Source organism: Sphaeramia orbicularis, chromosome 4, assembly GCF_902148855.1.
Source record: "Sphaeramia orbicularis chromosome 4, fSphaOr1.1, whole genome shotgun sequence".
Classification (NCBI taxonomy): Eukaryota; Metazoa; Chordata; class Actinopteri; order Kurtiformes; family Apogonidae; genus Sphaeramia; species Sphaeramia orbicularis.
In genome coordinates, this window is record NC_043960.1 from 27,405,245 (window position 1) to 27,417,798 (window position 12,554).

The 12,554-nt window shown below is 43.1% G+C and overlaps 1 protein-coding gene across 1 annotated transcript in view; it reads right to left on the reverse strand.

Moving 5' to 3' along the window:
* LOC115418334 (uncharacterized) overlaps positions 1-12,554 on the reverse strand; it is a 41,065-nt gene that overhangs the window by 12,797 nt on the left and 15,714 nt on the right. The window contains exons 4-8 of the mRNA XM_030132759.1: positions 12,204-12,342; positions 3,403-3,572; positions 2,656-2,790; positions 1,717-1,902; positions 832-1,544 (exon numbers count right to left, since the gene is read on the reverse strand). Of these exons, the coding sequence (XP_029988619.1) occupies positions 832-1,544; positions 1,717-1,902; positions 2,656-2,790; positions 3,403-3,572; positions 12,204-12,342 (1,343 nt within the window). The remainder of the gene's footprint in view (positions 1-831; positions 1,545-1,716; positions 1,903-2,655; positions 2,791-3,402; positions 3,573-12,203; positions 12,343-12,554) is intronic.

Genomic DNA, 12,554 nt, shown 5'->3' on the forward strand with positions numbered 1-12,554 from the left:
AATAAACAAAGAAGTAGTAAATATGAATTTCAGCTAGTGATGGGTTAAATGCAGAGTGTGTGCTGCATGTATGCATGTAGAATACACTGACAAATAAAGATTCTTTATTCTTAAGCATCTAAGAACACTGTAGGTGGAAGAGTGTTATCTCAGTGGAAAAGTCTGTTAAAGCACCGTATGACTTTTATCACAATTTTTTTTTTTTTTTTCAAATTTGTAAAACCTGAGTGATAGCCTAATTATCACTAGTCCATTAGCTTTTCTGTGCTTATGCACCTGAATCACTTTTTTCACTGCGAACAACTTTGAAGAGGACTCCATCATAAACACAGTCTGCCTATTGACATAACAAACCGAAATGTCACTCGGGCCTTATCGGAAATTTTGTTGACAAGTGAATTGTGGTAAGCAAAAGTGGTTTCTCACAGATTCGAAAACAAAACAAGTCAAATTGCTTTGATATAAAAATATACAGTCCACCAGGGTTGTTTTAAAGAATGAGTATAGTCTGTGGATGGAGGTAAAGGCCACATTTGGGTTCAGCACTCACAAAGAGACTGTGAAATTGCTGCTGCGTGGAATTCCCATTCCCACAATGCACTTCATGAGAAAAAAGTCTGACTGACGTTTCAGTTCGTTATGTAAACAAGCGGACTGTGTTTATGATGGAGTCATCTTCGAAGTTGTTCATGATGAGGGAAATGATTCAGGTGCATAAGCACAGAAACACTAATGGATTAGTGATAATTAGGCTATCACACAGGTTTGACAAATTTGAAAAAAAACATTGTGATGACAGTCATACACTGCTTTAAGCATAACTTCACAAACCTGACATCTTCAGCCAGTTTTCCAGTATCTGGATCAATAGCAGCAAATGTTGCGACCGCTTCATTCAAATTTATATCCTCTGGATTCTCAGATATTGGAACCTCCTTAGTGCTCGGGCGAAATGCCGGACCCTCTGGCACATTATTTACAGAAATCTTAATGGGATAGTTTGGGGTAGGCTTTTTCTTCTTTTTGGGCCTTCTTTTTCTTGGACGAGGTTTAAGTCCAATGCCCACTCCTGGCCCCAAACCTGGTCCAAGACCTGGCCCAAGACCTGGCCCAAGACCTGGCCCAAGACCAGGTCCAAGACCAGGTCCAATACTAGGTCCAACTCCAGGTTTAAGCCCCACCCCTGGGCCAGGATGTAGTCCTGCCTCTAAGTCAACGTCGAGGTCCAGTTCCACATCCAAGTCTGCATCTAGGTCTGCATCCAGGTCTGCATCCAGGTCTGCATCAAGGTCTGCATCCAGGTCTGCATCCAGATCTGCGTTTAGTTTTGCATTTAGGTGTGCGTCCAGCCCCACATCCAGCCCCACATCCATGTCTACCCCTACACCCATTCCAGCTCCAAGTCCAGCTCCAGTTACAATGGGGCCACCCTCTCCGACCTGAACATCCACGTCCATCAACACGGCATCACCCTCTACAAAAGGTGCTACATTCTCAATGAGGATACCAAGCTCAAGGTTCTGGACTTCTTCAAAATCTAGAGGCTGTGGGGAGTTTGCAGATGGAAAAGCAGGAATGGGTTTGAGGGAGGATAGTGAGAAATAAGACAAGAATCAAACACAAGAAACCATAGAATATGGAAAATAGTGCTATCTTATTAAAATTCAACACAGTTAACTGTGAAAATGTTGAAATGTACATATTGTATTATATTACCTTGATCAGTTTCAGGATGCCTTCATTGGTCTCCTTGTCAGTCTCAATAGAGAACAACTTATCCTCATTTCCTTTAGCAATTTTAAAGACAGCGAGCCAGTTGTCTGAAGGTTTGAGGTCTTTGTCCTTTGCTTTGATTCTCATCACAACCACATCATGAACATTCTCATCCACTGATCCTGAATACTGCAAATCAAGAGTCCAGATTTAAGTACTTACTTCAGCATTTTCCAGTTATACAGTTCCACAATAAAATTATTGGACAAGTCTTGCCTTCCACAGATGTTTACTCATCCATGTTAATACACTGTATGTTTGAAGCAGAACTTTGTAGGGAAAATTATTACTATTCCAGTTTAAAATAAACTGAAGAAATGTGGATTTGATGGCCACAAAACATATCTGAAACATTTTACTACTGTTTATATTAACTGGAAACAGGTCAGTGACATGACTGAGTATAAACAGAGTGTCTAGGAGAAGCAAAATCTGACAGATGGCGAAAGGTTCCCCAATCTGCAAAAAAAAAAAGTTTATAGATCCAGATGGAAAACTATTCTGTGGTCAGATGAGTTTGGTATGGTACGGTACTGTATGGGGGTGCATTAGTGCCAAAGAAATGAGCAGCTTGTGCACCTGGAAAGGCACCACCAGTGTTGAAAGTTACACACAGATTTTAGAGCATATGCTCCGATCCAGATGATATTTTTTTTTGTGAACGGCTGATTTTAGATTGATATTTAATGTCCAGGTGTTGATTTTCCAACAAAGCTCTGCTCTTCTCAAAAGTGTCTAAGGAGGTCAAAGAACATTTTGACTCAACAGCACATGTGCAGTCACGGTCACAGGAATGATGACATTCCTTTTTCAGTTTCAACGCCTAGGGCTTATTACCAGTTGAATGCTTGTTTGCACACATACTATAGATCCAGTCCTCACCTCAGATTGTTCCAGAGTGGGGTGGTTGTCGTTGATGTCCAGGACATGGATCTCTACAGTTCCTGTACCTGTTTGTCCACCTGGTCCTCCTCCCATATCTGTTCCCTGTATCACCAGTTTGTAGAAGTCATGAGTCTGTCAGAGGACAAATAACAAACCAAACTGTGAATTACAATACTTTGCATGTGTGAATACTTTAACATGTTAGGTATCAGTATGGGCTGTCTGCCAGGGTAAAGACAAACTATATACTGTCTAAAAGTATGACACCACTTTCATGTTGACTTTCAATGACATATTGTTCTAATGATGTTGTTACTGACAACAAATTGAGTCTCAGTCTGTCCCAGTCTGAAAAGTTACTACAAACTGGAAAGAAAAAAAACTGATAAAATGGGACATAAGCACCAAATACTACGCTCCTTTCACACCTTGTGCAGTGTCTTTGAAGACAGAGGAAGTATAATGTTGCAGCAGCTATTTTGCAAATGGTCTGCATACTTTCATGTTCAGTGTAGCTGAGTGATTGGAGTGGAAATAGTTTAGTCTAGAACAGGAGACATTCAGAGAAGAAAATATACTCAAGAGAAAGTAGTGATACCAATAAAGCTAATGACGGAGTGTAAAAATGATCTTTGTGTGTCTGGATCCAGACAATCATGACATGAGATCATATTTTGCCAGTTTGAGCTTCATACATCAAAAAGATGTTTGTGTGATACGGTGCGTGGTACAAACCAGTATTACCTCTCTATCAAGGGTTTTCTCTTTGACGTACAGTTTTCCTGTCTTTTCATCTAAAGTGAACATGTTCCCTTTGCCTTTTGGCTCTTGACTGAGGATTTTGTAGACAATCTCTGCATTAACGGTTCCAGCTTCGTCATCATCTTTTCCTTCGATCTCCATAACAAAGGTTCCTGCAGCAGATCACAATAAGACAACACTGTTTTCAGATTCAAATGCAGTTGTTGTGGCAACAGCATTTGGAAGTAGTGAAACATGTAGTTAACCCTCCAGTATCCGGGTGCGCCTTTTAGGCACACTTGGCATTTCGTTTTAAAAAACTTCATATTATTTTTCACAATTTAAATAAGGGTAGAATTCAAAAGTTATTCATTTTTGCATGATCTTTAAAGTTCTGGCCACCAACTAAAATTTGCACATTGCAAACAAAAGAAAATTACAAGACTAGCATCTGTCTCCTAAGTGTGCCTAAAACGCACTATTTCTTCCATTTAATATGTATGATTAGGGCTGGCCTTGATTTACAAAAATAAAATCAAATTAGAGCAGAAAAATAAATCAATATATAATACTTAATAGTTTGATTTATAGATGTACCTTTTTGGCACACTTGGTGACAGATGCTAGTATTTTTGAACATTTGACCTAGCGCCAAAAATAATAATGCAGATTAACCGATGTTAGAGTTAAACATTGACATATGCCAGGCTGCAAAAATCAAATATGTGATCCACTTTTTATGTAGTATATTGAATGTCACAACCCGGCTCTGAGGTGGTGACCAGAATGGAGACGGAGGTGGTGAAAAAGTAACAGGATTTATTAAGTAAATTAACAATAACAAAAACACAAAATTGCCGAGAAACGCCAGCCAGGAGGAGCAGGGCAGAGCAGGACCAGACCAGACAGCCAGCAGCACCGAGACCAGACCAGAGAGACAACCAGAGAGCCCGAGAACCAGAGAGCCCGAGAACCAGAGAGCCAATGATCATCACGGGCGAGCTGCCTATATAGTCAGGCCTGGACCGCCACAGGTGCCACCAATCATGCCATCGCCGTCTGCAAAAGAGAACTGACAGTGCCCCTAGTGCCCGAAAGGTGCGGGGCCGTCACACCCCCCCCCAAAAAGAAAGGGCCTCTCTCTAAGAGGACCGTCTGAAAGAAAATACGTTAAACAAAACATTCACGTAGGAACAATTTTGATTTGTATGCGTACCCCAGTCTCTTAAAACCAGCACCAGCTTACCATCCTCATCCAGCCACCCAGCAACTCCGGCGCCTGGAGAAGCACTTTAAGAGTGAGAGGGACAGGTGGAAGCAAGCGGGTTAAGAGAGATGGGGGAATCAAAAATCAGGCTCGAGACAGAACATCCGCCACAACATTTTCAGAGCCTTTAATGTGGCGAATGTCTAAACTATATGCCTGTAAAAACAGGAACCACCGCATCAGTCTACGGTTCGGACAGATCAAAGAGTTCAAGAATGTGATTGGGTTATGATCAGTGTAAATGATCAGTGGGACACTACAGTCCAGATAGACTTCAAAATGCTGGAGAGCCCACACCAGAGCCAGAGTTTCTTTCTCTATGACTGAATAGTTAATCTGGTACCCATTGAACTTCTTTGAAAAGAAACTAACAGGATGTTCAATGCCATCACTTCCTGTCTGAAGCAGTACAGCACCTGCTCCTACGTCACTCGCATCCACGTGCAGCTGAAAGGGCTGATCCAAACGGGGAGCCGCGAGGACCGGAGGAGAACACAGAACAGTCTTTACGCTGTCAAAAGCCTGCTGACAGGAGTTAGACCAGATGAATTTTGCCCTCGCCTTTAACAGGTCTGTCAAGGGAGCAACTATGGTGGAAAAGTTTTTACAAAAACATCGGTAATAACCGACTAACCCAAGGAAACGCATGAGTTCCTTTTTGGTGGTCGGCACCGGATAGTGGAAAATAGCCTTCACCTGGTGACCCAGTGAAAGATTATCATTCAGTGTTTCAGAATTTTTCAGTCTGCCACACAACATACTTTCATCAGGTGCACGGACTTCATCATTCTGTACCACAGGTGTGACATTTACTGAACACACATCAGCGGCAGCAACAGCAAGCGCAGGTGTTGCGTCCTGCTGTTGCGCACTCCCCCCGCCCTCAAAAGACTGGAACTCACGGGGGTGGTACGGCTTCAGCAGGTTAACATGACACAGCTGTTTTTTCTTCCTACGTCCCGGAGTGGACAGCAAATAATTGACATCCGAAGTCCGCTGCAAAACTGAAAATGGACCCTGAAATGTAGCCTGGAACGGTGAGTTCACCAGCGGTAATAAAGCCAGAACCTGATCACCAGGAGAAAATACCCGAATTTCAGATTTCCTGTCATATAATCTTTTCATTTTACTTTGTGCACAGGCTAGATTTCCCTTAGCCATCTCCACAGCCAAAACTAAACGACGTCGAAACCCCTGCACATAATCAACTAGACACTGAGGAGGTTCAGACGGAACCACAGAGTCACGGAGGAGAGTCAATGGGCCGCGAACTGCGTGACCAAACACCAGGTCATTCGGACTGAAGCCAGTGCTCTCCTGCACCACCCCTCTGGCAGCCAACAGTAACCACGGCAACCCCTCATCCCAGTCCTGACCCAACTCTACGCAATAACTGCGCAACAGAGACTGAAGGGTTTGATGGAATCGTTCTAATGCACCTTGGCTCTGTGCATGATATGCAGAAGCTTTGTTATGTTTCACGCCTAGCTGTTTAAGAACTTGTGAAAATAAATTCGATGAGAAATTTGTACCCTGGTCACTCTGAATTATTGTAGGTATTCCAAACACTGAAATAAACTGTGTTAAAGCTTTAACCACAGCCTTCGCTGTTATTGTGCGAAGCGGATAAGCAGCTGGATACCTCGTCGTCTGACACATGACGGTGAGTAAATAACAGTTACCTGATTTGGAACGTGGTAATGGGCCAACACAATCAATAATCAGGTGCTCAAAAGGTTGAGCCGCAACTGGAATCGGAGCTAAAGGAGCTGGTTTAATGGTTTGATTTGGTTTACCTGTAATTTGACACGTGTGACACGATTTGATGTAGTTTGACACATCCTTTTTCATACGGGGCCAAAAAAAATACTTAAGAATGTAATTATAAGTTTTATGAACCCCTAAATGTCCTGACTGATCATGAGAAGTCCTAAGCACCTCCTCCCTAAATTTTGAGGGAACAACAACTTGAAACACCGGTTCACCAAAGAAACTGTCACAGTGGGGCGTCCATTTACGCACCAACAGGTCATCCAACAGTAAATAACACTGAGCCGCACTGTTCCCTTCAGCAGCTGATAGCACCTTATGCACAAGCTCACAGAGAGTCGGATCAGCACGCTGTTCTGCGATCAGCTCACTACGGGAAACAGACAGAAGTGAGTCAGGTACAGATAAAGCACATGTGTCACGGACATCCTCACAATGCTCCGCCTCAGACTGATTTTTACTCTGAGCGCGAGTAACCACACATGCCGGGTACACCTCAGATTCGTCCTGGACTGACTGGTCAGTCATTTTGGGGACAGATGGAAAAAACGTCACAACCGGGGAAAGCGGAGCATCAACCCATACCCTGCTACCAGCCAGGTCATTACCCAGAACAACATGTACTCCGGGAACAGGCAGGGCAGGACGCACCCCCATAACCACCTCACCTGTCACCAGCCCACAACTAAGATGGAGTTTATGAATGGGAGCAGGTATGACGGTCAAACCCATTCCTCGGACCAGAACGAAATCTCCAGTCGCTGTGCTGTCAGAGAATGGTAACACAGAACCCAGAATAAAAGAATGGAATGCACCTGTGTCACGTAGGATTTTCACTGGAGTGGAAACATCAGTGCCCACCAAAGACACATGACCATCTGAAATGAACGCAGAAAAATCAGATTGTGCCAAACCACAATCATTCACAGATTTAACGTCGCTACAGGGCACACAAGAATTAGTCTGAACAGGATTGATTTTGACCCCACAGGTGTCCACAAAAACAGAGTGTGTCACAGGAGCAGCCAGAACCACGGGCTTAACCTGCGCATTCTTACCAGATCTGCGTGGACAATCTGCTTTCCAATGGCCCCTGCCTCTGCAATAATTACATATTTTAGAGTTATTTGAAAAACGTGGTGATGCGTCCTGTTTCCAGGATCCAGACCCAGCCTCCCGTTGTCTACCAGACGAACGGAACCTGCTGTCCTCAGGGTCTACACCACCATTAAACTGACGGCCTCTGTGCGTTAGCACGTACTCATCTGCGAGCGCAGCCGCTTCGGTCACAGTGTTCACTTTGCGCTCGTCAATATGAACAGCTATGTGTGGAGGAACAGTGTTTTTAAATTGCTCCAACACTATCAACTCACATAGTGCTTCATAAGACTCAACACCCAATGACAAACACCACCGATTAAAGTGTGTAATTAAGTCTCTAGCAAACTCCATATGAGTCTGCCCACTGTGTTTCTGCCAGGTGCGGAACCGCTGACGGTATGCCTCAGGCACCAGCTCATATGCTTTTAACACAGCCTTTTTAACAGATCTGTAAACTTTACTCTCGGCCAGACTCAGAGCAGAATACGCTTCCTGCGCCTTCCCTGTCAGGACGCACTGGAGCAGCAGCGTGCGCTCTGCGTCAGACCAGTTCCGGCTGTCAGCCACGCGCTCAAACAGAGAAAAAAATGTGTCTGGGTCCCGTTCACAAAACTGAGGGACCAGACGTAAGTTAGTAACCACATCGAAACGCGGAACCTCAGAGGACTGAGTAGGACCGGGTCCACTACCCTGACTTAAACTCAGCCGTCGTTCATCCAAATCTAACCGTTTAAGCTCCAGCTGCAGTAAAAGCAATTCCCTGCGCTGCTCAAACGTTAAGCCTGCGTCTCCCACATCAGAGACCGACGCAGCACCAGAATCTACGGTCAAGCCAACCTGAGGCTTAGACCGGAGAACTCCGCTCTCTAACAGATTGCCTTTGATAATCTGTCTCATAACGACTTTCTGCCGCTTATCACCGACATCCAAATCAAAATGTTCAGCCACTTTAACCAGTTGCTCTCTGGAACAGCTGTCTAACCACTCCTCTGAAGGAGCAGACAGGAAGTCCTCTACCGAGGCCATTTTAAATTAACCTACCAGAAAAAACCACTAAAACTCACCTGAAACTCCTGAGCCAAAAGCCAGAACACACCCCACAGCCACCGCAGCCAGTCCCTCTATCTGCCTAGCAGAAACTTCTCTAAGCTCCTCCCTAGTCTTCAGGTGTCTACTGGTGGTGGGTATTTATGCACGGAATCCCGCATGCATAGTGAAGCAACCGGATAAACGGCGACTTCAACTAAAACATCGGATGTGCTCCCGAGACAACTGCTCTACCCACGGTCAACACCACCTACGAAAGAGCCCCCCCAGCGAATTCCAAAGGGGAAGACGCTCTGAACCTACAGGGACCAGACAGCAGCGACACACCAGTGTGAAAGGACATGAACAGAGCTCAGAGTTTAAACTCACCTGAACATTAACAAAACACACATCTGGCTCGCTCTACACACAGACAGACTCACCTCAAGTCTCCAAAAGCAGACAGATTGCGCACACATGCACAATGAAAAAACACACCCGACCGCCACGTCACGTGGACACTACTACAACCAGTCATTCACAAAATCATGTAGGCCCCGCCCACACAGCTGAGACTACCGCTAATGAAAAAATGAATGAATCAAACAAACCTCCGCTTGTCACATGGACCAAGGACCGGACAACCTCCACCTGTCATGTGATCAAGGAAACTGAACGGACGAGCCCCCACTTGTCACATGATCAAGGAAACCAAAAGGACGAGCCCCCACTTGTCACATGATCAAGGAAACCAAACGGACGAGCCCCCACTTGTCACAACCCGGCTCTGAGGTGGTGACCAGAATGGAGACGGAGGTGGTGAAAAAGTAACAGGATTTATTAAGTAAATTAACAATAACAAAAACACAAAATTGCCGAGAAACGCCAGCCAGGAGGAGCAGGGCAGAGCAGGACCAGACCAGACAGCCAGCAGCACCGAGACCAGACCAGAGAGACAACCAGAGAGCCCGAGAACCAGAGAGCCCGAGAACCAGAGAGCCAATGATCATCACGGGCGAGCTGCCTATATAGTCAGGCCTGGACCGCCACAGGTGCCACCAATCATGCCATCGCCGTCTGCAAAAGAGAACTGACAGTGCCCCTAGTGCCCGAAAGGTGCGGGGCCGTCACATGAAAAAAAAATTTTTTTGTGTGTGTGTTTTTTTGTATCCAGAAAAATGGTTTGTTTACATTACAAACACGGCATTTAAAGGGTTAAAAAATGTGACAATTATTGAGTATTTGGTATTTTTATTCACAGCTCAAGTTGATGAAACAGAAAAAAGTGTAAAAGAATTAAAAACAAACTATATGAAATTTTTTTGACATTATTCCATAAGTGTGCCAAAAAGGCACACTTGGTGCTTAGTAAGGGCCTTGCTGGACAGGATACCGGAGGGTTAAACTAATAGTTAGGTAACACTTTATAGTTGCAAACTAGTAGGTAGAAGGGAATGGAGGGTTTCTCTTTCTATCAAATACTTAATGATCATTGAGCCCATTTACATACACATTCAAATTCCAATCATTATCCAATGGGCAAAGGTGGGGTACACCCTGGACATGTCATAAGACATATACGGACAAACATTCACACCTATGGGCAATTTAGACTGACCACTTAACCAATTAAGTTTATGTGTTTGGACAGTGGGAAGAAACTGGAGACAACTCTTGTAGTCAACATGTAAAATGGACCAGGCAGAAAGGACTCAACCAGATGAAGGTACCCAGAATTGAACCCTGGACCTTGTTGCCATGACACAATAGTGTTAACCCCTGCAACACCAACACCGTCTCATCCCAAGTCGTCAGAAATCGACGCATGGTCAGGGCCCCGTGGTGGCAGTAATAGACGCAGGAAGTACCCCCTCTGCATTGCGTTTTGACATGGAGGGAATGGAGGGAGTTTTGTTTTGACTGGTGACTTCCTGTTTTATTTTGAAATGTAATGTTACTGCTTGAGTCCTGTTTTACTTCCTGTGCTCCTGACTGCTCATTGAGTTCACCTGTTTGACTGGGCATTTAAACCTGGAGCTTCGCTTTGTTTTCTGCCAGATTGTCTTGTGCTATCTGTGTGTGCCTAGCTCTCTGGTGTTTCGCTGTTTGATATTGGATTCATCTGTTTGATTTTAGACTGTTCTGTGACTGTGGATTCCTGTTTCTCCCTATCTGTACCTTTTCCTGTTCTTGTGTGGATTACTGGTTTTGGCTTCTATTGGACTACGCTAAAACAGTACTCAAGCAGTAACATTCACATTTCAAAATAAAACACCAAGTCACCAAACAAAATAAAACTCCCCCCATGCCCTCCACTTTGAAACCCAATGTGGAAGGGGTACCTCCTGCGTCAAATACTGCCTCCATGGGACCTTGACCAAGAGTCCATTTCTAACAACTTGGGATAAGACCTTGTTGGCAACAGTGTCATCCATCTCTCCTTATCTTAATTTTTTATTTATTTTTTTCTTTACATTAAATAAAATTAACTGAATAGATGGAAGACCATAACATTTTTGCAACCCAAAAATGAGGGCCTGGTCTGTTTGAGCTGCCACATCAACATTGTCCAGAAGAATTTAAAATTTGTCCTCAAAAAGGCCTGTGATGCCTCAAACAATCACAACACACAAAAAAATTGTAGAAATACTGTGAACACTTTAAAAAGAAAGTATTTGGCACCATCAGTTATAATATATTCTTTTGGATTGGTTAAACAGTTCTATATTTAATAGACAACAATATGTATAAATAAATCAGTAAGCCTATAAATCCAGACTGATGAATATTACATGTATGGTGCCTCACAGATCAGGTTAAAATAGCACAACTAATTTTTAAAACAAGACATAAATTACTTCCAAATAAAATACAGAAATTGTTCTCAGAGACAGAAGGGGGATACAATCTAAGAGGGAAAGTGAATTTAAGAATACATTGTGTCAGAACAACTCTAAAAAGGATGTGTGTTTCAATCACAAGCGTTAAATTATGGAGCAGTCACAGATGTATTCAAGCAAAATAAAAACCTAAATCAGTTTAAAGAAATATATAAAAATACAAGTTTTAAATAATAATAATAATAATAATAATGATGATGAGGATGATGATAATGAGGATGATAATAATAATAATAATAATAATAATAATAATAATAATAATAATAATAATAATAATAATATTTATCTATCGTCACTATAAAGTTCCATGTCCTTGTATTTTCAGTGACTTGGTTGCAAAGTGCCAAACATTTGGACCCCTGAAACAGTAAAAATGCAACGTCATATCATGAATTGCGTAAATAGACATGCCATACACACCACTGTTAATTGGCGTGTTATCTGTACGCATTATAAGCTTTCTGCGTGTATGTTCATGCTGCGTCAAATACCACGCAATTAATGGTTAGGGTTAGGTTTATGGATAGGGTTAGGGTTAATGGTTACGGATATGTCAACCAGAGACCTTGGCGTATATTGACACACAATCAAATGGTGTTAAATAACACATGAAAGGATGAAAATGCGTTTGTATAGCACGCCAAATGCCATAAGAACTGGCGTGGCATACAATGCAATTTCATGAGATCAGTCTGAAAAATGTGTATTTCTACACCTCAAACAGCTGTTTTCTGTTTTACCTGGCTTGCTTGCCTCTGTGATGTTGCCGACATGCAGCTCAAAATACGGAGGATTGTCATTCTCATCGAGCACTGTGACAGTGAGTGGGATTTCTTCCTCTGCTAAGGTTCCATTCAGGAATCTGCAAATTCCCGTCAGCTGCATGGAAGAAGAGAAATGGAACATAGGATGAGAATGTATTTATGATGTCATTCTAACTGGAAATTTAAGCTTTAACCTGAATAGTGTGACCTGGCAGTCTATTCATGCAATGCATTAGGTTTTGTATTGTACTGGTCTGTTTAGTGAGGTTAAACTGTGACAGCAGATTACAGAAAGGGTATAGTAGGATATAGGCTAATATTTCGAAA